A 27968-nucleotide genomic window follows, 5' to 3' on the forward strand; every position below is an offset into this window, starting at 1 on the left:
CAGTCAGTTCTGCCAAGAGAGTAGGTGAACAAAAAGAAGCAGTGGCACTGGAAGACGCTGGATTTCAAAGTGAGAATGGGATGGTCTTCCAGAAACCCATAAAACCAAAGCCATTGCCGTCGTGTCCATTCTGACTCCTAGTGACCCTACAGGATAGAGCAGAACTGCTCTGCAGGGTTTCCAAGGAGCGCCTGGTGGATTCAAAGTGCTGACCTCTTGGTTAGCAGTCGTAGCTCTTAATCACTGCACCACCAAGGGTGATCTTCCAGAACCCCAAAAAGAGGGACACTGGGCCAGGGCCCTTTTTTTTTGCTAACTGTTGTTAAAAATATGTAACATCATATTTGCCAAATTCCACATTATTTACATGTATAATTCAGTGACACCAATTACATGAATCATGTCGCACAACCATCATCGGTGTCTGTTGTCAAGTTTTCCATCCACGTAAACAGAAACTCAGTGTTTCCTAAATAATGACTCCCCCTCCCTCCTCGCTCCCGCCCCTGGTAACCCCTAATAAACTTTGATCTCTATACATTTATGAGGCTGACATTTGGGGGTGGGGAGGACTGTGAATCCCCAGAAATTAGGGGCAACATATTCTCAAAAAGATGAGACCCCAAAACATAACATCCAGGGTGGCTTTAGGATGGGTAGAAGTGCGAAAGGATAGGCAAAGGGGCAGCAGGGAGGAAGCAGAAGGCTAAGGTCACAAAAGAGAAAGAAATCAGGAGGAAAGGATCCCCAGAGCAGTTATAACATACACAGTGACTGAGTGTCTATTAAGTAAATCAGTGAGGTTAACATCTTAGCTCTTAACCCACTGGAGTTGAGTTAATTCTGACTCATAGTGACCCTATAGGACAGAGTAGAACTGCCCTGTAGAGTTTCCAAGGAGTGCCTGGTAGATTTGAACTGCTGACCATAGCACCTAACCACTGCACCACCAGGGTTTCCAAAAAATCCATGACCTCGACGTGATTCGAACACGCAGCCTTCTGATCTAGAGTCAGACGCGCTACCCTTGCGCCACAAGGTCCTTCTTAGCTGTAAGGGACTATATTTATTTGGAGCCCTGGTGGCATAGTGGTTAAGAGCAATGGCTGCTAACCAAAAAGTTGGCAGTTGGAATCCACTAGCCAATGCTTAGAAACCTTGTGGGGGCAGTTCTACTCTGTCCTATAGGGTCACTATGGGTCAGAATCGACATGACGGCAACGGGTGTATTTATTCACACAGTAGAAATACGAAACTAGAAGAATCACACTGGATATAGGGATGGCTAGAGAAAAACTACCTTCTTATTTGAAAAGGGAAAATAATTAAAACCTCAAATAAGCACAACATAGGCTATATATGGCCAGGATATCAATTACCTCCAAATTTGGAAGAAATAAATACAGCAATTATTGCTATTTTTTTAAATGGCAAATGAAGGTGACCTGGGGCCCACACTGGTCCCCTCACTCACTGCAGGGCTGTTTCAGTTACAATAGCCAAGTGCAAGTGCATGAGCCCCTCCTGCCTCCCTCCCCCCAGCGCTGCTTCTTTCTCCCAGCTCTGATGGGGCTGAACCTTCCCTGTTAAAGGCAGGTCATTCTTCAGCTAAGGAAGCAGCAACTCTCATCGCTGGAGGACATTGTGGTGTTGGTTAACAAATACAAAAGTCACTGAAAAATGACTTCCAGCCTCAGCTTAAAGAACTAAAATACAGGAATGATTTCAAAAATAGGGAGGCAACAACTCACCCTTCATCCACTAAGTGTTTGTGGGTGAAGGCCAGGAGGTCAGCGGCTCGGCCTGTGCCTTCACACACCACCACTGGGTCATTGTCCTTCACAGTTTCCCACACTGAGAGGATCACGTTGGGGCCTCCTTCCACCACCAGACCCACCACGGGCACACCTTGCCTTGTACCTGTTTCAGATCACAAACGATACCACAGTGTTAAACAGGATTCCTATGTCAGCCGATCCCCTGTTGTGATTTCCAGACGCAAGTCTTTCAATTACCATACATGCTCATTACTCGCCCTAGCGTGACGCTCTTATTTACCTGGGCTTCCTTACTTTAAGACCTAGTGAAGAGCTTGGATTTCAAACAAAATGTGGGATAAATATAGTATGAGTATCTTCAAGCTTTTACCTGATAAAAAGTAGTTAAAAGCTTTCAGTAAACTTTAAAATATAAGTACTAGTTGCCATCAAGTAAATTCTGACTCACGGTGACCCCACGTATGCAGAGTAGGCTGTGCTCCATAAGGTTTTCAATGGCTGTGATCTTTTGGAAGGTGATCGCCAGGCCTTTCTTCAGAGTGACCTCTGGGTGGATTTGAACTGCCAACCTTTTGGTTAATAGCCGAGTGCTTAACCATTTGCACCACCCAGGGACTCCGAAATACAAAATTTTAACTTTTCATTAAGGAATTTTTCAAGTATATCTAAAAGTAAGCAGCCTGTTAAAATGGATCCAGGGTATCCGTCGCTCATAAACAAAAATAATCAAACTTTTGGTAATTCAATAAAATTTAATTGTGGTTGTGTAAGAACAAGAAGGGATGGGTTACCCTCAAGGGCTTTCATTTGTTCATCTCTCCCATTCTTCACTGTTAGAGTTTCTCATCATGATTTTATATAACTTTACTAAAGGAAAGCAGGCAAAAAAGGAAACAAAATACTATGGAGTCATTCTTAAAAAAAAAAAAAAAAAAAACACACAACAGGAGGCAACATTGGTCACATTTCCAAAAGTCTGAAGCCAGGGAGTCATACAGCAACTTTACGATATGAGTCTTCTTTTTGTAAGTATCCTCTGCCAACATCAAATGTCTGCCAGGGACTCTAAGAAGCCTGGCTTCCTAATAAAACCAAAACAGAAAAGGAAAAAAAAAAGGTATCTCTTCACAATCTTTAATCTGGGCACTTCCCCTGGCCACGTTGAAAGAAATGAAAGAAACCATCAAAATATTCAAGTGTTTTCATTCTACCAGTGTAAATCCCTTTCGACCACTTCAGAGACAAATATAAACATGGTAGTTAGTTGTCGTTAGTTGCTGTCAAGTTAGCTCTGAATCATGGGAACCCCCTTACAACAGAACAAAACATTGCCCAGTCCTGTGCCATCTTTATGATCATCGTTTGTGGTCACTGTGTATTTTGAACGTCTTTCAACCTAGGGTTCCAGCACGTATCAAATAATACATAATATGTTGCAATCCATAGGGTTTTCACTGGCTAATTTTCAAAAGTAAATCTCCAGACCTTTCTTCCTAATCTCTGTATTCTGGAAGCTCTACTGAAACCTGTCCATTATGGATATTTAAAATACCAGTGGCATAGTTTCCAGCATCATAGCAACATGCAAGCCATCACAGTACCACAAACTGATAGGCACGTGGTGGGACTATAGTAGTAAATCTCCTTAATGCGCCGTTTGTATAAAATCAGCTTTGATACATAAGTATTTTGCCTTTGTCGGGAGCTTCTTTTTCCTTTTCTTTCTTCGTGTGTGTGTGTGTGTGTGTGTGTGTAGTTAATTTACTGTTTTGCTAATTTTTATCAGTTCTTCTTAGGTCAATAAGTGTTACCAATCTGCTGGAATCACCTCCATAAATCTTCCAGCTAAACCTTAAACGTCAAGGTCTTTGAAAGTAGAAACGTCACCTGCGGCTATACGCAACATCAGAGTTCCTTTCATTCATTCAATGAGAGGGAGTTAGCAGGAAATAAGAAAGACAAAGACTTTGCTCCCTGGGCTTACATAACAGTGCTGCATAGATCCCTGAGCAATTCCTGTGGTTAACACTGTCAATAAAGGTTAAACTCGTTGCCAACAAGTGGATTCATAGTGACCCAATATGACAGAGTAGAACTGCCCCATAGGGTTTCCAGGGAGCAGCTGGTGGATTCAAACTGCCAGCCTCTTGGTTAGCAGACAAACACTTGACCATTGTGCCACGAGGGCTCCCAATAAAGGTTACGTCATGGATTGAATTGTGTCCCCCCAAAATATCTGTCAACTTGGCTAGATCACGATTCCCTTATATGACCGTATAATTGTCTTACCATTTTATCATCCGATGTGATTTCCCCATGTGTTGTAAATTCTATCACTATGATGTAATAAAATGGATTAGCAGCAGTTATAGTGATAAGATCTATAAGATTAGATAGTGTCTTAAGCCAATCTCTTTTCAGATATAAAAGAGACGAGTGAGCAGAAAGACATGGGGACCTCATACCACCAAGAAAGCAGTGTCGGAAGCAGAGCACATCCTTTGGACCTGACGTTTCTGCGCTGAGATGCTCCCAGACCAAGGGAAAATTGATGACAAGGACCTTCCTCCCCTGGCTATATTGTCACTCAAAGACTTTCCTCTCTCACAACATCACCACAATTCTGCACCGCCTTGTATAATCTGTCGTCTTCTGGCTTGTGTTCACCCATGTTAACTTAATCTCTCTGACTGCTTTAGGACAGGGGCTGACTTGGGAGCATTGGTAGTTCAGTGGTATAATTCTCACCTTCCATGTGGCAAACTCACATTTGATTCCCAGTGCACCTCAAGTGCAGCCACCACCCATCTGTCAGTGGAGGTTTGCCTGTTTTTATGATGCTGGACACGTTTCAGTGGAGCTTCCAGACTAAGACAGACCAGGATGAAAGGCCTTACAATCTACTTATGAAAATCAGCCAGTGAAAGCCTTATGGATCACAAGTCCAATTTGCAACAGAGCATGGGGATGGTGCAAGACCAAGCAGCATTTCTTTCTACTGTACATGAGGTTACTATGAGTCAGGGTCCAACTCAACCGCAGCTAGCAGCAGTCTGTACAGATGTCAGTGGAGCACCTTGCTCACAGCAGTCCCCGCTCCCCCGCCTCATACTCCCCCAGGCAGGACATGTTGACTGAGTTCCAATGGTACTCACGGCTGTGTATTTTCTGCAGAGACAGATATTTTTCCAGATTCCTCCTGAGCTTCATTTCATTTCCATACTTGCCCACAGTCCCATCATCAGACAAGATGAAGTGTGTGTGCATGCTGTTGAGTGTGGTGAGCTTGCTGAGGGGGTTGCCCAGAGTCTGGTACAAGCACAACACCTGAGAGACAGCAAGGACAAAGGAGGTCAGAACTCGAAATCACTCTCCAGGCTGAACTGCTCCCAAGGCCTCTCTCTAGACTGTAGAGGTTAAAAAAATAATACTTATTCCTTAGAGCAGTGCTTCTCAAACTATCTGTAGTGAGGGATCAGGTTACTTTTTGTATAATTTTCAATGAATCGATATGTGGTCCTACTATGCATGAGTAGTACATAGTAGCTATTGCCCACAGCAGCTACAGCTATAGACTCACTATACAAGTTCAACAAAACCCATGGAGAAATACTATGATAAGTAGTTAAGCTAAAGAAGCAAGTTTGTAGCAGTAAATTTCTATCAACACTCTATTTACACACATAATTTTTTTTATTACATGTCATAGATTAAATTGCGCACCCCAAAAATATGTGTCAATTTGGCTAGGCCATGATTTCCAGTATTGTGTAGTTGTCCTCCATTTTGTGATGTGTTGTAAATCCTAGCCTCTACAATGTTGTTGCTGTTGTTAGGCGCCGTCGAGCCAGTTCCAATTCATAGTGACCCTATGCATACCAGAACGAAACACTGCCCAGACCTGAGCCATCCTTACAATCGTTGTTATGCTTGAGTTCATTGTTGCAGCCACTGTGTCAATCCACCTTGTTGAGGGTGTTCCTCTTTTCTGCTGACCCTGTACTCTGCCAAGCATGATGTCCTTCTCCAGGGACTCATCTCTCCTGACAACATGCCCAAAGTATGTAAGACACAGTCTCGCCATCCTGGCTTCTAAGGAGCATTCCGGCTGTACTTCTTCCAAGACAGACCTGTTCATTCTTTTGGCAGTCCATGGTATATTCAATATTCTTCACCAACACCACAATTCAAAGGCGTCAATTCTTCTTTGGTCTTCCTTATTCATTGTCCAGCTTTCACATGCATATGATGCGATCGAAAATACCATGGCTTGGGTCAGACGCACCTTAGTCTTCAAGGTGACATCTTTGCTCCTCAACACTTTAAAGAGGTCCTTTGCAGCAGATTTACCCAATGCAACACGTCTTTTGATTTCTTGACTGCTGCTTCCATGGCTGTTGATTGTGGATCCAAGTAAAATGAAATCCTTGACAACTTCAATCTTTTGTCCATTTATCGTGATGTTGCTCATTGGTCCAATTGTGAGGATTTTTGCTTTCTTTATGTTGAGGTGCAATCCGTACTGAAGGCTGTGGTCTTTGATCTTCATTAGTAAGTGCTTCACATCCTCTTCACTTTCAGCAAACAAGGTTGTGTCATCTGCATAACGCAGGTTGTTAATAAGTCTTCCTCCAATCCTGATGCCCCATTCTTCTTTATATAGTCCAGCTTCTCAGATTATTTGCTCAGCATACAGATTGAATAGTTATGGTGAAAGAATACAACCCTGATGCACAACTTTCCTGACTTTAAACCAATCAGTATCCCCTTGTTCTGTCCAAACAACTGCCTCTTGCTCTATGTAAAGGTTCCTCATGAGCACAATTAAGTGTTCTGGAATTCCCATTCTTCCCAATGTTATCCATTATTTATTATGATCCACACAGTCGAATATCTTTGCATAGTCAATAAAACACAGGCAAACATCCTTCTGGTATTCTCTGCTTTCAGCCAGGATCAATCTGACATCAGCAATGATAACTCTGGTTCCACGTTCTCTTCTGAAACCAGCCTGAATTTCTGACAGTTCCCTGTTAATATACTACTGCAGCCATTTTTGAATGAGCTTCAGCAAAATTTTGCTTGCTTGTGATATTAATGACATTGTTCTATAATTTCCACATTTGGTTGGATAACCTTTCTTGGGAATAGGCATAAATATGGATCTCTTCCAGTCAGTTGGCCCCACATCATACTACAGAGCCTTGCATATTGCTGTGATGCTGGAAGCTGTACCACTGGTATTCAGATACCAGCAGGATCATCCATGGAGGACACATTTCAGCTAAGCTTCCGGACTAAGACAAAGTAGGAAGAAGGACCCGGCAGTCTACTTCTGAGAAGCTTTAGCCGGTGAAATCCTTATGAATAGTAGTGGAACACTGTCTGATATAGTGCTGGAAGATGAGCCCCCCAGGTGGGAAGGCACTCAAAAGATGACTGGGGAAGAGCTGCCTCCTCAAAGTAGAGTCGACCTTAATGACGTGAATGGAATAAAGCTTTCGGGACCTTCATATGCTGATGTGGCACAACTCAAAATAAGAAACAGCTGCAAACATCCATTAATAATCGGAACCTGGAATGTATGAAGTATGAATCAAGGAAAATTGGAAATAGTCAAAAATGAAATGGAATGCATAAACATCGATATCCTAGTCATTAATGAACTGAAATGGACTGGTGTTGGCCATTTTGAATCAGACAATCATATAGTCTACTATGCTGGGAATGACAATTTTAAGAGGAATGGAGTTGCATTCATCGTCAAAAAGAACATTTCAAGATCTATCCTGAAGTACAACGCTGTCAGTGATAGGATAATATCCATATGCCTATGAGGAAGACCAGTTAATACGACTATTATTCAAATTTACGCACCAACCACTAGGGCCAAAGATGAAGAAATAGAAGATTTTTATCAGCTGCTGCAGTCTGAAATTGATCAAACATGCAATCAAGATGCATTGATAATTACTGGCAATTGGAATGCGAAAGCTGGAAACAAATAAGAAGGATCAGTAGTTGGGAAATATGGCCTTGGTGATAGAAACAATGCCTGAGATCGAATGATAGCATTTTACAAGACCAACGACTTCTTCATTGCAAATACCTTCTTTCACCAACATAAACGGTGACTGTACACATGGACCTTGCCAGATGGAACACACAGAAATCAAACTGACTACATCTGTGGAAAGAAAAACCCACTGCCATCAAGTCGATTCGTAGTGACTCATAGCGACCCCATAGGACAGAGTAGAACTGCCCCATAGAGTTTCCAAGGAGCGCCTGGCGGATTTGAACTGCTGACCTCTTGGTTAGCAGTTGTAGCACTTAACCACTATGCCAGAGGCGATGGAAGAGCACAATATCATCAGTCAGAACAAGGCCAGGGGCCGACTGTGGAAGAGAACATCAATCGCTCATATTTAAGTTCAAGCTGAAACTGAAGAAAATCAGAGCAAGTCCACAAGATACAAAATACGACCTTGAGTACATCCCATCTGAACTTAGAGACCACCTGAAGAATAGATGTGATGCATTGAACGCTAGTGACAGAAGACCAGGTGAGTTGTGGAAGGACATCATACATAAAGAAAGCCAGAGGTCATTGAAAAGATAGGAAAGAAAGAAACACCAAGATGGATGACAGAGGAGACTCTGAAACTTGCTCTCGAACGTCAAGCAGCTAAACCAAAAGGAAGAATTGATGAAGTAAAAGAACTGAACAGGAGATTTCAAAGGGCCTCTCGAGAAGACAAAGTAAAGTATTATAGTGACATGTGCAAACAGCTGGAGATGGAAAACCAAAAGGAAAGAACACGCTCGGCGTATCTCAAGCTGAAAAAACTGAAGAAAAAATTCAAGCCTCAAGTTGCAATAGTGAAGGATTCTATGGGGAAAATATTAAATGACGCAGGAAGCATCAAAAGAAGATGGAAGGAATACACAGAGTCATTATACCAAAAAGAATTAGTTGATGTTCAACCATTTCAAGAGGTGGCATATGATCAGGAACTGATGGTACTGAAGGAAGAAGTCCAAGCTGCTCTGAAGGCATTGGCAAAAAACAAGGCTCCAGGAATTGATGGAATATCAATTGAGATGTTTCAACAAACAGGTGCAGTGCTGGAGGTGTTCACTTGTCTCTGCCAAGAAATATGGAAGACAGCTTCCTAGCCTGTACAATAGGTTTGGTTTTTTTCTTTTTGGTTTATGCCTGCGTTGATGGTCCCATTTGGGAGTGAGCTGTCCATTAAGTTAATGAAATAGGACTAAAAACAGAAAAAAAACAAACCTGTTGCCATAGTTGATTCTGACTTATACTGACATGCTAATGAGGATTAAGGTGGGATGCAACACTCTTACTCAGGTCACAGCCCTGATCTAATGTAAGGTGAACTTCCCTGGGATGTGGTCTGCTTTGCCTTTTATCTTACAAGAGATCAAAGGCAAGAGAAGCATGGAGAGAGGGAAAGACCTACTACAACAAAGAAAGAAAAGTCTGGAGCTGAGTTTCTCCTTTGGACCCAGGGTTCCTGCATGCACAAAGAACCTCCTAGATCCTGGAGAAGATTGACAAAGACCTTCTCCCACAGCAGTCAGAGAGAGAAAGCCTTCCCTAGAGCCAACACCCTGATTTTGGACTTCTAGCCTCCTAAACTGAGAGAATAAATTTCTGTTTGTTAAAGCCATCCACTTGTGGTATTAATAAAAAACTCAATAATGATCACACACCAAAATGTATAAACTGTGGCTATCTTCTGTATACCTTTTGTAATATCTGATTTTTTTTATTAAAAAAATGTTAGCATTAAAAAGAAAAATTAATGCATCACTATTCATTTTAGAAAAGTCCATTCCCTTTATAATAACAGATAGGGTCAAGGAATCAATAAATAAGTAAACAGGAGTAAATCCCTAATGTCCCCTGCTTTACTACACATAGGCCATTGCAAAAACCTTGGTTTTCGCTCCAAGCGAAACAGAAGCCATTGAAAAGTTTTGTACAGAGGAGTGACACAATCTGACTTATGTTTTCGAGGAGTCATTCTGGCTACTATGCCGAGAACACACTGTATAGGAGACAAAGGTGAACATTGGGAAGGCTATTACAATCATCCAGGTGACAGATAATGGTGGCTTGGACTTCCTCAGTAGCAGTGGAGGTGATGAGAAGAAGTCAGACTCCGGATATATTTTAATAATGGAGCTGACGTTACTTGCTGATGGATAATGTTTGAGGTGTGAGACGAAGAGATCATTTCAAGATTAGTCCAAGGTTCCTAGCCTAAGCAACCACAAGGAGGGGATTGCCATTTTCTAAGATGGGGTAAGGAAGGTAGTAGGAAGTTAGGAGCTTGGTTTTAGACATACAGGTACTCCCGACTTACCACGTATTCGAGTTATGAAGAACCACACTTACAACCTTCCTTTTTGCCATTTTTTTTTGTACATCCTATCATTGGTATATCTTCCTGAGAGGAAGGTACAGGGAAATGTATGTAGGGGATATGGAAAATATTGCTGAGTTATGTGAACATGCTCCAAGCATTTGATCAGGATAATATGATGGAAGAGATCGGTGGAAAAACTGTCCATATGGCAAGAATGCTGAATTTAGAACTTGATATCATCAATGTGGAACAGCTCATAGATTACAAAGAAGGGGAACTGACAGAACAGGACTTACTGGATTTTGGAGAGGATAGAAATACTGAAAAAGAAAGAAATAATGAGGAAGAGGAAGAAGTTGTCAAAAAATTTTACAGTAAAAGGAGCAACTGGATTTTTTTCTAAACTAAATCAGGGGCTTTAGTTGCTTGAAAACATGGACTTAAACACTGATTGCTTTGTTAAAGTCAACAGAAAGATTCAGAAAGCAGTGAGATATTATCGTGAAATATGAAAAGAAAAAAAGAAAAGGACCCTACAGACAACTCTCACCAATTTTCTGACTAGAAGTTCCATCCCCATTCCCAGAGACAATCCAGATGATCCAGAACCTTCCACAGTAGAGTTATTACCGCAACTGACCAAATGCCAACACTGTCTAACTCTTTTTCATTGTTAGAGTAGATTTTTAAGATTTGTGTATTTTTTTATGTACGTATGCATGTATGTGTTAAAATATATATTTAAGCTTATATGTAATGTTTCCAACCCCCAAAGACAAATAAATATCAGATTTATAAAGATACTGACAATAAAGGCAATAATAATAAAAACTAAAAAAAAAAAAAGATATTTTACTTATATCACAACCGACTTATGGTAGAGTCCTTGGAACGGAACCCCGTCGTAAGTCAAGGGCTACCTATATTACATTTGAGATGTTTACGAGACATTCAGGTGCAGTGTTAAGCTGGCAGTCGAATATAGGTTCATTTCCATTGATTGTGAAAGAATTGTCTACTTACATCTTTTCCAATAAGATCTTTCTGGTTCTCAATGACACCCCAAGGAGGGATTCCAACTGTCCAGATTTTTCTCAAGGACTGGGAGGAATGGGCTTTCAGGGCATCCCCAACATGCTTGGACACTCCTGTGAAAACCAGTTTAGAAGTCAAACTTTAACTCACAAATCATGCAAAACACAGTGGCTGCCAGAAAGAGACAAATAAGCAAGTATATACAAAAGGCCAGTCTTAGGGAAAATTCTAGCACAGAAGCCTTAGTTTCTGATAACTTGTCTACCTCTACTCTCTCTTAGCACCTCTTTCTTTTATTACTGACCTTTCTACCTGGAAAATACTCCCCTCCTTTTGGGCATTTTCTGCCTACAAACTGAGCTCTGACTCTTCTCTTCCCTGACCAGAATATCCTGAGTATTGTCCCTCCTGAGCAAGGCCAGCCTTGACATCATAAATGTCCTCAGTATTTTTTTCCCTAATCTTCACCGCCCCAGCAAAATATCCTGGAGATGTGTCCCTTGCTTCTTTGAAGGGATGATGTTAAAATGCAGATTCTGACTCCCCAAGTCTGGGGTGGGACCTGAGATTCTGCATTTCCAACAAGCTCCCAGGTGATGCTGACAATGCTGGCCCATGGACCACTCCTTGAGCAACCAGGCCCTACAGAGTTGTGGTTGAATCAGGTCAGACCCTGAGTTTTGGTTAAGGAAGCCCCAGGGATTTGCCATTTCCCATTTCTTTGATTCATAGGAGCTATTTCAATCGTCTTCACACTATTGTATTTGTATTCCTTGGTTGTCCCTAACTTAAAAGTAAAAAAACAGACAAAAAAAGTAATAAGTAAGTTAAAGTATGGAATGCAGTTAGTCAGTCAAAGAAAAAGCCTTGCCTGAGTTTACCTTTTTCTAAACTATGTGAACTTTCCCTACCTCCCCTTCCTTCTACTACCAGAAATAAAAGTGGATGGACTTAGAACTCTGCCACACTCATTTCCTTCCAAGAATGTGAAGCAATAATTATCTCAATAAAAGGTACAAAATGAACTACTCCAGGCCAAATCCCTAGGTTTCATTTTACTTGGTTGTTTTCAGTCATCTGCTTCCTTCATTCCTTTTCAGTCAGGCTTCAAAGGAATTATCTGTTAAATCAGAATGTGTTGCCAAGTGCTAAAGTCTGCCCTCTAGCTCAAAACCAGATAAGAGGGCTACTACACAGGCTCCTCCCAACCTGTCAGGCGATACAATAAAACCTGAGAAAGCTGGAACCTGTGTAAAGTAGAAACCTGTCAGAGAAGGAAAACTCAAATATTTTCAACTAAAACAAGCAATAGAAAAGTGGTAAGACTGAACCTCATCAAAGGTGAAAAACTTGCGAGATCCAGAAAAACATGGCAGCCCAGTCAAGTTCCGGCTCTCACAGGTTTCAGTGTGTATAAACATCTTACAAGTGCTGCAAACAATATACACTATAGAAATTCAAAAATAAAAAGTAAGCACTTCCAGTTGAGATATTTAGAGGATGCTTCACAGGTTTGATGGCATCTAATGCAGATCTAAAGGATGGAAAGAATTGAATAGGAGGCATTAGCCAGGACATCTGTTATGGATTGAATTGTGTCCCCCCAAAATGTGTCAACGTGGCTAGGCCATGATTTCCGGTAATGTGCATTTGTTCTCCATTTTGTGATCTGATGTGTTTTTCCTCTGTGTCGTAAATTCTAATCTCTATGACATTAAGGAGGAGGATTAGAGGCAGCTATGTTAATGAGGCAGGAGTCAATCTACAGGGTTAAGTTGTATCTTGAGTTAGTCTCTTTTGAGATATAAAAGAAAGAAGCAAGCAAAGGGACAGAGGGACCTCCTACCACCAAGAATGAAGAACCAGGAGGGGCGCACATCCTTTGGACCCAGCGTCCCTGCACTGAGAAGATCCCGGATCAGGGGAAGATTGATGACAAGGGCCTTCCCCCAGAGCCAACAGAGAGAGAGAAAGCCTTCCCCTGGAGCTGGTGCCCTGAATTCAGGCTTCTAGCTTCCTAGGCTGTGAAAGAATAAATTTCTGTTTGTTAAAGCCGTCCACTCGTGGTATTTCTTTTATAGCCTCACTAGTTTTTTTAGATAACTAAGACAGAATTAAAAAAGGAAAAACCAAAAAAAGAGGGAAAATGGAAAACTACAAAGTTAATAACTGATTGCTTAGAGAAGATTTGTGGAGTCACCATTCTCAACCCTGGCTGCACATTAGACATTCTTCTGGAGCTCCACCCTCCAAGAATCTAATCAATTTCCTAATCAGCATTCTAATGTGCAGCCAGTTCATAAACACCAATGCAAAAGACTAAGGTTAGAAGTTAAGATTCCACTAGATGAAGTTCTTGAAGCGAATTTCAAGGGGTATAAAAGAGAGTCAGCAACAAGCAAATAGAGACATTGAGTGTACTGGCAATTATGCAGTTTAAAAAATATATATACATCAAAAATGTAATTACCTGCTCGTGCCCAGTACACTCAATGCAATTTTTACACACATCACTGATTTCCAATGTCTGAGAACTTGACAATGACTATGTAACTTTAGCTAATGCCCAAGCCCACACCTGTTACACAGTTGTACAGAATTAATGCCCCTTATAGCCTCAGGGTAGCCTGAATCTCATGAAAGACCATTCATCTTTGTCAGAAGTTCACCCAGTGACAATGGTAAGAACACACTCCAGGAAAGGTCTACGATTCTTCTGGGTTTATTTTCTATTCGCTGGGCTTTTCATGTTTCTCCCTCACAAACCACATCTCTTGGGAGTGCTGAAGAGAAGGGATTAAGTGTCACTTTGCCTTATTCACAGTTTAGAAAGAGGGAATAACAACAACAAAAAAACATGATCCCTGTCCTGGGCTAACAGAGGCTCTGGGGACCATGACCTCCGGGGTCACTCTAGTCTCAGTCAGACCATTAAGTCTGGTCTTTTTACGAGAATTTGGGGTCTGCATCCCACCGTTCTTCTGCTCCCTCAGGAGTTCCTTGTTGTGTTCCCTGTCAGGGTAGTCATCGGTTATAGCCGGGCACCATCTAGTTCTTCTGGTCTCAGGCTGATGTAGACTCTGGTTTATGTGGCCCTTTCTGTCTCTTGGCTCATAATTACCCTGTGTCTTTGGTGGCCCAAGACAGGAACCATTCCTAAAGCTAACTCTTCAGACAAGGATTGGACTAGACTGTGGGATAGACAATGATACTGGTGAAGAATGAGCTTCTTGGTTCAAGTAGACACATAAGACTACGTTGGCACTGCCTGTCTGAAGGGGAGATGAGAGGGTAGAGAGGGTCAGAAGATGGCCGAATAGACATGAAAAGAAATAGAGGAGGGAAGGAGTGTGCTGTCTCATTAGGGGGAGAGCAATTAGGAGTATATAGCAAGGTGTTTATAAATTTTTATATCAGAGTCTGACTCAATTTGTAAACTTTTACTTAAAGCACAATAAATTAAAAAAAAAAAAAAAAAAAAAGACACAGGAGTGTATGTTACCGGTATTAATGCCTTCAGTCAGTATCCATGCTCCCGTGGTCTCTGCAGCTTTGACCAAACCTTGGCTGAATATCTCTTTAAGTTTGGAGGGCATCTTAAAGTTCTGGATACCCCCATGGACAGAGATCACCAGCTTTGGAAGTTCCATCTTCCACTCTTTCAACATTAAATGTAACAGATGATCCAACTTGGTATCATAAGAAGTTCTAATATACTGGAAGACAGGTACATATACATGAACATAAAATAAAGACAAATGTATGCCAGGTATAGAAACAACAAGCACACAGCAGTACAAGTGAAATGGCCCAAACTTGGAAGGAAGTGACTGAGATCTCTTTAAAAACTGTTCTTCATATAATAGAAATATTTACTTTTAAAGGATCCCACACCCCTTTAAGTTCCTTCTGGGAATTACAAGTCACTGCAGGAAGGTTTCCTCTGGTTTTCAAGGTTGGTCCACCAATGCTCTCCAGGGGGTCTGAAGTGAGGCAGAAATACTTCAAACAACTGGCAAAACTCTCTATTTCAGTAAACCCGCTAATAAGGAGCTTTAAGAAATAGGTGAAATGGGGCATTTTTATAAATGCTACGGCTCTTAATGTATTTGACCATTTCACGCATTCACACAATTTCAATTAAGGAACAAGATTAAGGAACATGCACAGCAAATTTATTGTTAAGTTTTATATTCTACCCATAAAATCTACCCATACCCCGCTGAAAATCTTTTTTTCAACCAAAATAAGTATTTTTCACAAAACAGTCTTTTCTGACTAGTAATGCAACCAAAAGAAACAAGTAATGAGGGAAATTCAAACCAACAGGGATTCCCTGAAACGTTTGCATTCTATTGTATGATTGACTTTTGTCTTTCCAGCAGATGCAGCCACCTAGGGACCATTCAAATCTTGTCGAGATGATTTTGCTTCCTCAAGCCTATGCCAACTAATAACAAGGGTAAATCTGATTTACAGCAAGAAATAAGGTCAACAAAAAACCATGAGTCATAAAACTATGCCAAAAATAATCACAGGTAGAGGTCGTCATAAGAATTACCACGTTATTTTACAGAACATAGAGCAATTTTTCACTCATCTCTGAACTTCTTGAAACATATTCCCTTTATTTCATATTTAAAATGTTAGAATTCCTGAACATGGTGATGGATGATGCAGCTATCACAGAAAGTGAGAGACAGAAAGACTCTAAGGATACCCAGGATTCAATTTGCAAGTGAGGAAACTAAGCCACCCGGGCTTTACTAAATATTAACTAGTAGGAAAAAATACAATGTGACCCCCGTGACATGGTTTATGTTGCTCCAAACAATAAACTCGAGGAGGGCAGAGGAGGAAGCTCTTCTTTAGTACCTTCTCTTTATCTCAACTATTCCCCCAGTGGCCCCTCTCTTTCAACTATATGTCCTTTTAGTCCTAGAAGACATTTCTCCCTCCTTCAGATTTCAGGATATGCAACCTTGATGAACTAAATATCAACACTAGAGTCTTTTCTACTACACAATAGCTTGTGTCAGAAGCCAAGCAAAGACTACAGTCAAGGTAAATGATTCATTCTTTCCTCCCTACCTCCTTTAAAACCAACTCCCTAAGACTGAATCTTACTGACAAAGAGTCGCCTCATTTCCCTTGTGGAATAAGGTCGGGGTAGGGGGGAACCTAGAAGAGGAATGGGGTGGAGGGAGAAAATATAGCTCTTACAAACTTTCCCACAGCTCAATATAAATATGAAGTAAATCTGAAGTGCAATTCTGCATCTAAGTATGAAGGATAGCCTCTTGTCTTCTGCAGGATTAAATAAAATGCCCTCAGGTACACTGGTTGTAACAGGGAGCCTAATGCTAAGCATAAAAACATGTAAATGATCAAGGGATTTGTCTAACCGTATTTTCAGTTCTCCTCAATAAATCAAATTCTCCCTTGACCTTTGTACAAGCTATTCCTTATGCCTAGAATGGTCTTACTCCTTTGCCTCACCAGACACGATATGCCTTGTTCGTCTTTCAGATCTCAGCTTAGCTGTCCCTATTTTCAGATGACTTCCTTGATATGACCCACCACCACCCAAAAAAGGAGTTACCCTCTTCATCCATTCAAAGCATAATGTATTCCCTTTTCATAATCATCACCCTCTGTGACAATTGTGTATTTGTTTCCTGTTTCTCCACTAGACTGTAAGCAACATCGGCACATGGAACATTTTATGCTCCTTGGGGGATAGCAAAGTGTGGGCACCCAGTAAAGATCTATTGAATGAATGAAGCCGTGAGTGAATGGAGATGATTATGAATAAGCACAGAAGAAAAAGGGAGAAGACTAAAACTGAATGAAAAAATTACATCCAGGAGTCTTTAAGGGCCAGCTCCCAAAAATGACTGCAGTGGGGAACGAGGGCAGTTTTCCTGTCAATGAGAGAAAACATCAACACATGAAGTTAAATGTAAGAGGGTTAATAACTGGGATTGCAGATTACTGTAAAGTTGTATCAGGATTGTACTATTAGGAACTATCGTTTCAATCCCATTCAATTGATGGTCACATTCCATGGCACAGCTGATTCCAAGCTTTTGTAAGGTGGGATCCACCTGCAGTTACCCCCATGAAAATCCATCTCTATTCTAATAAGGCAGCAGGTGGTTAACATGCTCAAGAGAAAATACGTTTTAATATTATGTCAATCGCAAGTAAAATTAGTATGTGTTTTAAGGACAGTAGAGAAACTGGACCAGAAAGGCCAAGTGCTATCATTCAGTAGGTACAGAAAGAAATTCTCCCATTTCCTTTCCAAAATAGCCCCTACCGAGGACACAGGAGGTGTGTTCAGCCACTAGTTACAAGTAACTGCTATAGTCATGCTTCAGCTAAAACCACACTCCTCAAGTTTTTTGCATTCCTTAAAAAAGACAGTCTCATTACATTTTATTACAACTGTTTGAAGGACAATAAGCCATTCTCTTCTGCAGAGGGTATAAGCTTGCCAAAAGAGGCCAGTCAAATAAAGAGGTGATCACACCACATCTGGGAAAGGCACAGTGGCCCTCAGACACAATAACTTTGACCACATTTGCAAACCAAGTCAATCGATTATCTACATTTGGAGATCCTAACACGTTTGGAGGCTATCCTTTGTTAAATATCAGCAAAACAATTTGGATTATTCACAAACGCAAACCTTGGAATGGTAGGTATGTTCTCCATCTTGGAACTTAATAGTGCCAAAGGTATCTGTAGGGCTTTTTGTTGTGTGCTTTTCAACAGACCATTGTTCATTTTCATCATTATTGGCAGCTGAGATGGTCCAGGAATAATCTACTCCATTATGGTCTCCAATCAATCGCCCACAGTAACACCTTAAATTCAGGAGAAAAACCAATTTCAGACTAGAATACAGATGCAATTGTTCTACATTTTTCTAAGGCAATGTATAGATCACAGAGATTAACAATTTTTAAAAGTCACATTAAAATTTATACCTATGTGTTTATTTATATTTAATAACTCTATGGGTCAGTTCTACTCTGTCCTATAGGGTCACTATGAGTCGGAATTGACTTGACGGCACTGGATTTGTTTTTAAGTGAAATATATATTTAAATGTTTAATTTACATATTTAATATATTTAATTCATACATATACATACATATATACTTAATAGATGAAAAATAGAGGGTTAGAGAGGTTAAGTGACTTTCCCAGGGTCACAGTGCTCATAATGGATAAAGCCAAGATTCAGAGACAGAATTCTGGCTCCAGACACAGAGATTTTAACCACTCTGCTAGGAATTCCAGTAGGAATAATTTCACTAAAAAAAATGCCAAAAACATGTTTGTGTATAAACTTTAATTTTGAAAAGACCAAAAACAAAAATTGCACATATATGTAAAAATAGAATTCAATGGAAATGTGAAAGAGACTTGGACTATAAGCATAAATTATATAATAATTTAATATAAGTAACAAGCTTTTGAAGACAGACTTAATATATGTTCTTGCATAGGATTAACAATTTTGAAAAATATTTAATAAGTACTCATAAGTTATGCTATACAACAAAATAAACTAAAAAAAAAAACTAAGCAAATTAAAAGATGAAACCTTAAAACTATGTAAAAACTAACAGAAAAGATCATATTATACTCACTATTTTTGTGAAAGTGTGATGAATTTCTCATATTAGAAGATATAAGGAAAAACTGAGATTTGAATATAAAATACTTTAAAACATCTATTATATTCAGTGAAAAATTGAAATTTGTTCAATGAAAAATGATATATTTGCAGACTGGGAAATTATTTGAGTCAAATTATGTCAGATTATATACCTGTTACAAAGAGCTTATCCAACATTGTAAATGATTCAGGGTAAAGGAGAAACAAATAATAAATAATTACATAGGAAAATGTTTGCCCTTGCTAGAATTGTGAATTAATGGAATTTTGAAGTACAGTGAATAATTTCAGCTAAATAATTTGAAACTATAACATGAAAGTGGATGTTACAGATATTGATAAGACCAAAGGGATATTAACACATTCATATACCCCTGAAGACACAAAAACTTGTTTAATATATTTAAAGTACAATGACAAGTCAAACTAATAGTTAATATATTCCTGCCTTCTAATCCAGAATCACCAATCCTAGAAATTCAGAAACAATTCAATAACCACAAAAGCCTATATCCAAGCTTATATTTATTATAATACTAACTATAATTAAGAAATAAAAAACAACCTACTTTTACTTTTCATTATAGTAATTATTTAATGAAGTGTGGCACATTAACACAGTCAAAAATTAGGTGTGGCCTTTCCTGACTTTTTTTTTTCTTTTCAAATTGTCTCTAATATTGTTATTATACGGGTTTTTTCAGTAACATGTAGCATGATATATAAAAGAAAACTGATGTAAGTTGGTGTTTCATAATCTCTTGTCATTTCTAAAGTCAAAAACATATTATATGAACTAAAGAGTCCAAGCTACCTTTTCTGGCCAAGAGGAAGTAAGTCCACTATAGCCTGTATCTCCTGATGGTTACAACTAAAATCTCATTTCAAAGTACAAAAAAAGGCAACTACCTGAGGACTCCAAAAAGTATACAAAAATAGGCAGATAGTGGAAAAGAGTAAAAATTTAGAGAAGGCACCTAGGTACAGGAGTGAATTTGTTGGGTTTTCTTTTCTACTTTTCTTCCTTCCTTCCTTCCTCCATCCTTCCCTCCCTCCCGCCCTCTTTCCCTTCCTTCCTTCCATTTCTCCTCCCTCCTTCCCTCCCTTCCTTCCTTCTTTCTCTCTTTTCTCTAACAACTTTAACCTAAGGGTAGAATGCAGTCATGGAACTGTGCAGTGGTGGCACGAGAGGCTAAAACTCCAATAAAAAGTTCATCTTTTGAGGCAGAGGAATGAGGAAAAGGGTCACTATGCCCTGGTGGTGCAACAGTTAAGCACTTGGCTGCTGATAGAAAAGTTGGCAGTTGGAACCCACTAGTAGCTCCATGGGAGAAAAAAAAAAAAAAAAACTGGCTATTTGCTCCTGTAAACATTACAGCCTAGGAAACTATATGGGACAGTTCTATAGGGTCACTATGAGTCAGAACTGACTTGACAGCACACATCAGAAACAACACGGTGTGCAGAATACAGGAGATCCCTGTTTTTGTTTACTCGTTTTTGTCTCCTAGCTTTGCCCTGAGGGCAGATCATAGTCACAGAGGTGCACAGAAGTGGTTGCATAGGCAGCTAAAACTGAGAAAAACCCCTTCATTCTGCAAAGAAGAAACAAAAACGGGGAGCCCTACAGATCACAGAGAATATGAGAATTCCGGAGAGAAGAGAGCTTGAAAAGGTGATGCCCTAATTTGTGTATAAATCCACACAAGTCTCAAGCTCACTACTAAATTGCACATGCATGAGACAGACCCAGAGCAGTGTAACAAAGACGTTGAAAACTGAAGACAGATGTAAACTTCTGTTCAAGTCTCAGAATAACCTCTGAGTAGCATATGTTCAGGAAAGACCCAAGTCAGTTCAGCAAAGGCTTTAAAACTAAACTAAGATTGGAACTCCCACTCAGAAAAGATTAGAACCTGTGGTAGAAATCTAACTGGGTTGATTTTCAGCTAAAACAAAGAAAATTAATATTTTCCAGAACGTTTTAAAAGAACCCAGACAAAATGTCCAAGACACAATACAAATTACTCAATCTACAAAAAAAAAAAAAGGAAAGAAAGAAATAAAAATGTGACCAGTTCTCAGTGGAAAATATGATCAACAGATGCCAACCCTGAAAAATTAGAATTATAGAGACTTTCAAGCAACTACTATAACCCATATAAATCTGCCAGGCGCTCCTTGGAAACTCTACAGGGCAGTTCTACTCTGTCCTATAGGGTCGCTATGAGTTGGAATTGACTCAATGGCACTGGGTTTTTTTTTGGGGGGAGGGGGTTATTATAACCACACTCCATGAAGTAAAAGTAAACACACTTGAAATTAGTGACAAGATGTTAATGCCCAATAGGGAGCTAGAAACTATTTTTAAAAGTGGAAATTTTAGAACTAAAAAGTACAATATTTGAAATAAAAATATTCACCGGATGACCTCAATAGCAGAATGAAAATGATACAGGAAAACATCAGTAAACTTGAAAATAAATCAGTAGTAATAATCCTATCTGAAGAGCAGAGTGAAGAAAATATTGAAAAGGTACCCAGAGCCTCAGGGACCTGTGGGACAATATCAAAAGGTCTAGCATTTGTGTCACTGGAGTCCCAGGAGGAAAGGAGAAAGAATAAATATTTGAAGAAAATATATTTTAAGAAATAGGACCAAAAACTTCCCAAATATGGTGATATATTTACAGATTCAAGAAGCTCAGCAAGCCCCAAACAGGATAAACTCAAAGAACACCACAACCAGAAACAACAATATTAAACTGCTGAAAAATAAAGATAAAAAAGTTTTGTAACCAACTAGAGAAGAATGACACATTATATATAGGGGAACAAGGATTTGAATGACTGTAGATTTCTTCTCAGAAATCACAAAGGCCAAAGTCAGTGGAACAATGTCTTTAAAGTGTTGAAGAAGAAAAAGAACTGCCAAACCAGAATTCTATATTGTGAAATTATCCTTCAGGAGTAAGGCAGAATATAAACATTCTAAGATGAAGACAAACTAAAAGGAAAAAGAAAAACTAAAAGAATTTATCACCAGCAGACATGTTCTAAAACAAATACTAAATGAAGTTCTGGCTGAAAAAAAAATGATACCTTGAAACTTCAGATATGAAAGAAGAACAACAGAGTTGTTAAATATCTAGGTAAATATAAAAAACTATTTTTCTCCTCTAAAGTTCTATAAAATATATATGACTATGGAAACCAAAAATTGTAACTTGTGAAGATTTCAACATATGTTAATATAATACATAAGATAATTATAAAGGGGGGAGGGTAAAGGAACCAATATGTTTGTAAGACTTTTACATTTTACTTGAAGTGGTAAAATATTAACTCCTAAGTAGTAAAAATTAGGTATGTATATTGTAATCCCTGGAGCTACTACTAAAAAAGAACACGAGAGACACAGCAAAAAAGTTAATACCAAAAAAAAGAAAGTTGCCGTTGAGTCGATTCAAAGTTAGTAGATAAAATAATGCAAAATAAAGCAGGAAAGGGATAATAGAGGGATAAAAGAAAGGGAAAATCAGAAAACAATAAACGGTAGACTTAAATCCAACCATATCAATATTTTACATTAAATGTAAATGATTTGAACATACCAATTAAAAGATAGAAATTGTCAAATTGGATAAAAAGAAAACAAGTCCCAACCATATGTTGCTCAAGGGAAACCCACTTTAAATATAAAGACATATACTGATTAAAACAATGGAAAAATATCCCATGCAATCAATTAAAAAAAGGCTGGAGTGGCTATGTCAATATGAAAGTAGACTTCAGAACAAGAAATGTTACCAGGGAATAAAGAGGGATATTACATTATAAAAAGGCCAAGTCACCAAGCAGACATAACAGTCCTATATGTGCATGCACCAAAAAACGGAATGCACAAAGTAAAACTGATAGAACTGAAAGAAGAAACAGATAAATCCAAAATTATACTTGAAGACTTAAATTATTTCTCTCTCAGTAATTGATAAAACAAGTTGTAAAAATGGCATGGGGGCAGCATCTGACCTCCTCTAACTTCACAAGGGGAAAAGAGAATCAAGATCCACAGCCCAGGGTTGATTTCTATGAGGCAGAGGTCAGACATGGCTCCTCTCTCTGCCATCTTTACCAATTCTGACATTAACTGACATCCCACGGCACTCTCTGCTTCTCTGCTGGGTTTGATAATTCATTCCAATGGCCACACAGAACTCACAGACAATACTCATGATTATGGAGTTCATTAGGGAAGTAACAGGTTAAAATTCAGGTTCAGGAACACTGAGGATACAGTTCTTCCGTCAGGACAGCCTCTTCACAGCCCTGCTCACAGGCATACCTCTCTCTGGCCCTCAGCCTCTGCCCTGCTCAGGCAAGTGTTATGAAGCTCTTTTAGCCCAGAGGCACCCCACTCTGCCAGTAAGCCTCAGCCTGAAAGCATTCAGTTCTAGTTCTGTGGGTCAGGAAACCTAGCTCCATCAATTGCCCAGAAGTACCCTACTCTGCCAGCAAGCCTCCTTGCCACAGGCATTCAGCTTTCTTGCTCCGTAGGCCAGGAGGCTCACCATGCTGTCTCCTGCAGGCCCTTCCTGCCGACCTCTCCTGCCGCCATTTCTCTGCCACCAATTCTCACCGTCTTCAGTGTTACAGCTCTCTCTGTCTCTGTCTCTGTCTCTGTCTCTGTCTCTGTCTCTGTCTCTGTCTCTCTCCCTCAGTCTCCTTGTTCCGGTAGTTTCCCAGTACAGGGATTATGAGTCCAAAGGACATGCTCTGCTGTTGGCTGTTCTTCCTTGGTGGTGGTGGAATCCTCCCTTTTCTCTAAATTGGATCTCTTTTAAACCTATCACAAAACTAATTCCCTTAGTGGGCCACAATTTCCTTATTTGCACAGTCCCACCAAGTCATGTGGGTGGGAGTTGTGAGACCATATCAAGAAAGGCCACACAAAAGTGACCCACCGCACCACATGAACATACCCACACACACACACAATATACCAAAACCCTGTCATCAAGTTAATTCCAATTTATAGCAACCCTATAGGACAGAGTAAACTGCCCCATAGTGTTTCCAAGGAATGCCTGGTGGATTCAAACTGCCAACCTTTTGGTTAGTAGCCAAGCTTTTAACCACTATACCACCAGGGCTCCTCACAACACACAAGTAGACATAAAATCAGTAACAAGACTCCACTAAATACCCTGAAGCAGTGATCCCCAAAGTTAGGGATACCTGGAAACTCACTGGCATAAGGCAAGAAAATATTAGAACTCCCATCATATTGTTTTCTTTAAAATGAGCATGAAATTAAACTTCTACTAACAGAGATTGAAAAAGGTACCCTCAGTTGTCTCAATGACGGACTTCAGGAAGAGACAGGTTGACAATGTTGTCCTCATGAACTCAAGTGCTTCCAGCATATCATGAATTACATGTGACTATTACATGAATATAGAGATTATATCATCTTGTTTCAACCAAAGTAGCCCTAAAACTGGAAAAGCAATTTATAAAGCTTCCCAAAAAGAAACCACAAGATGGAACACTAAGAATACAAGCACAATCAAACAATAAGAAAATAGCAGAACCCACACTTCTCCTTCCTACTCCTCATATCAGTTCTCTGTAAGCCACATTACGAGGTGAAATGTCATTAGATTTTCCATGTCCTTGTAAATAATATTATCTTGGAAGGGGCAAAGGGTTTCATCTGCTACTGAAATAAAATATTTTTAATGTTGGTCATATTACCTAATCTTTTTATACCTCTTTTTTTGGTTTTTATAATGTATGTAATATATTACTACCCCAACCCAGTGCCCTATTTATATGGTTTTTAAAATAAATATACATATGATACATGTATTGGGGTGTATATCGCCAGATTTTTAATTATGGGGTTCACAATAAAATGTATAAATACCCTCCGTTAGCAGCAAAAATCTTTGGAGCACACACCCCTGTATATTTCTATTTATGTCACATATTAATGTCAATCCACATATTAAATATTAGTCAAGCTACAAGTGAAATTACATAGGCCCATAGTTATTCATAGTAACATTTAAATAATTGCAACAGGTTGCAAATAATCTAAATGTCCATCAATACGGAACCAGCTAAATAATTTATGACATATCCATGTTGTTGTGGTTGTTAGGTGCCGTCTGGTTGGTTCCAACTCATATCAACTCTATGTACAACAGGATGAAATAGTGCCCAGTCCTGCACCATCCTCACAATAGTTGCTATGTTTGAGCCATTGTTGCAGTCAATGTGTCAATCCATCTCTTTGAGGATCTTCCTTTTTTTTGCTGACCTTTTGCTTTACCAAGCACTATACCTTTTCCAGGGACTGGTCCATCCTAATAACATGTCTAAAGTATGTGAGACCAAGTCTTGCCATCCTCCCTTCTAAGAATACATCCATATTCTGTAAAAAAGCAAGTAGAGCTCTCTATGTCCTGTTATGGAAAGATCTCTAAAGGATACGGTTAGGAGAAAAAGCCATTCTACCATTAACCATTTGTGGAAAACAAAGAGAAAAATATGTATTTTTCTATTTGCTTATATCTGTATAAAAAACTCTGAGAGCAATCACAAAAACAAGTAACAGTGGGAACCATGTACAAAGGAAGGACTGGGCTGATTAGGGGCAGGAGTGGGAGGGAGATTTTTTCACTATACACTTTTGTACACTTCATATTATTGAACTATGTGAAATTAAAAAATATATTAGTTAAATTTTAATTATTTTTTAGATAAAAAAAGTTGTTGTCATTAGGTGCCATCGAGTCAGTTCCGAGTCATAGCAACCCTACAGGACAGAGTAGAACTGTCCCATAGGGTTTCCAAGGAGTGGCTGGTAGATTTGAACTGCTGACCTTTTGGTTAGCAGCCGAGCTCTTAACCACTATACCACCAGGCCTCCAAAAAACAAATACATAAAAAAATAGAAATAGAAATTCTAACTTCTCTTCCAGGAACCCAGTGGATTGTTTTTTGAACTCCCTGGGATTTATTCATTCCAGTTTGGAAGCCAACATTCTAGAGAATATGTTGAGAGTCTGTGTGTAGTCCAGCAAAGTTTCTGGAGGGTAACTGAAATCAGTAAAAATAGACAGTTGAGGAAAGGAGCCATGGTTGCACAATGGTTAAGCACTCAACTGCTAACCAAAAGGTTGGCAGTTCGAACTCATCCAGTGGCTCCATGGAAGAAAGATCTAGCAACCTGCTGCCATAAAGGTTACAGCCAAGAAAACCCTATGAGGCAGTCCTGTGCTGTCACATGGGGTCATATGAGTCTAAATAGCACCTAACAACAGTACAGTTCAGGACATGGAGATCTGGTGGAGTTGTGCCATTGTCCCCATCCAGTGCTCCTATGCTAGGCCACATTGCTTCCTAGATGACTGGTTCCTCCCTTTTTTATGGTCTAGCCTGCCTGCACTTCAGCTGTTTTCTTCTGGAACCTCCGTTTGTCAGCTACAATTCACTGTTACTACAGTCAGCCACATTTCTCAATCATGTACTCAAATGTATGTGAGTTTATTGCCTCTTTGGAACTTTTTGGAAACAGAACTCTCGTTCTTTCCTGGATTTCCTTGCCTTTTTGCTTCTCATTGGATATGTTTACCATCAAGTAAACAGATTTAGAAAATAAAAAGATAAACAGGGAGGCCTTTGCACGAGTTACTATTCAGATGGGGAACTGTGGACCAGGACATTGTTTAAAGAGCAAGCATAGAAATTTGAATATGGATTTTCTTTGGACAGGCTTCATAACTTTAATCAGAGGTTCAAAGTGACTTATGACGCTTAAATCCAAAAATGACAGTGGTTTAGGTACCCTTTGTCTTAAAATGTTTTAATATTTTTCTTGTTCTAAAAATAACATGTGCATTTTAGAAAAATGCCTGAAAATGTAGAAGGAAAAATATCTGCAGTTTTATAAATTCTAGCTAGGTTTATCTAACTCTCATTTTAAACATTTGTCACTGAAGCTCATACCAAAAAACAAGGTGGTTTCTAATGTCCTTTCCTTCTCTTTCATTATGTAACTTGGAAAATGTAGCGACCCCCACTGTCTACAACCCACTCCTCAAAGAGATAACCAGTAGGTCAATGATACTTATCAGCACACAGGAAGACAGCACACAGGAAGGACTTACAAGGGAGATAAAAATTCTACAGTTCACAGTCTCTTTGGAGAGACAGAACAAACACAGGTGACAAAAACCTCAGAGTGTGTAAAAAGTAACATAAAAACATGTTCAAAATGGAAACCCTGGTGGCATAGTGGTTAAGTGCTATGGCTGCTAACCAAGAGATCGGCAGTTCGAATCCACCAGGCGCTCCTTGGAAACTCTATGGGGCAGTTCTACTCTGTCCTTTAGGGTCGCCATGAGTCGAAATTGACTCGACTGCACTGGGTTTGGTTTTTTTTTTTTTGGGGGGGGAGGGTAATACTCAAGAGGAAACCCTGGTGGCATAGTGGTTAAGTGCTACAAATGCTAACCAAAAGGTCGGCAGTTCGAATCCACCAAGTGCTCCTTGGAAACTTTATGGGGCAGCTCTACTCTGTCCTATAGGGTCAAGAAAACAGGATGAAGAGAAAACAAGAATTCAGAATATGGAGAACTATACTGGGGTTCCATAATAAAAGGGATCTTAACCTCAAAAGAAGGAAAAGTAATCCCCAATATACAGAATACACAAAGTCAAGATCTACTGATGGGAAATGTGTAATCGTATCAACTTTTGGAATGAGAATCACTCTTCAAAATGAAAACACACCTGTTCACAAAATGCAAGTAAATAATGATTCATCTGGCTGTGGCCTTTTCGAAACAAAACGTACATTGAGGCAACCAAAATTCACACCTGGAGCAATAACTCACTACTCTTTGATAGGTCTGTTGTTCAGTTTGAATTTACTTTGCTCTAAGCGCTCTTCTAGTCTAATCCACTTGGTATGAGTCAACACAGTTTCTTTTTTTTTTTTTTTTTTACCAGTTCATTAAATTGTAGCAAGGTAATCACATAGAAAGATCACTCAC

General features: G+C 39.5%; 1 protein-coding gene across 4 annotated transcripts in view; it reads right to left on the bottom strand.

Moving 5' to 3' along the window:
* TRPM6 (transient receptor potential cation channel subfamily M member 6) overlaps positions 1-27968 on the bottom strand; it is a 191754-nt gene that overhangs the window by 99749 nt on the left and 64037 nt on the right. For all 4 annotated transcript variants that reach the window (XM_049896190.1, XM_049896192.1, XM_049896191.1 and 1 more), the window contains exons 4-8: positions 17904-18081; positions 14712-14925; positions 11198-11322; positions 4934-5105; positions 1752-1920 (exon numbers count right to left, since the gene is read on the bottom strand). In XM_049896190.1, the coding sequence (XP_049752147.1) occupies positions 1752-1920; positions 4934-5105; positions 11198-11322; positions 14712-14925; positions 17904-18081 (858 nt within the window). The remainder of the gene's footprint in view (positions 1-1751; positions 1921-4933; positions 5106-11197; positions 11323-14711; positions 14926-17903; positions 18082-27968) is intronic.

This window comes from Elephas maximus, chromosome 9 (genome assembly GCF_024166365.1).
Source record: "Elephas maximus indicus isolate mEleMax1 chromosome 9, mEleMax1 primary haplotype, whole genome shotgun sequence".
Taxonomy (NCBI): Eukaryota; Metazoa; Chordata; class Mammalia; order Proboscidea; family Elephantidae; genus Elephas; species Elephas maximus.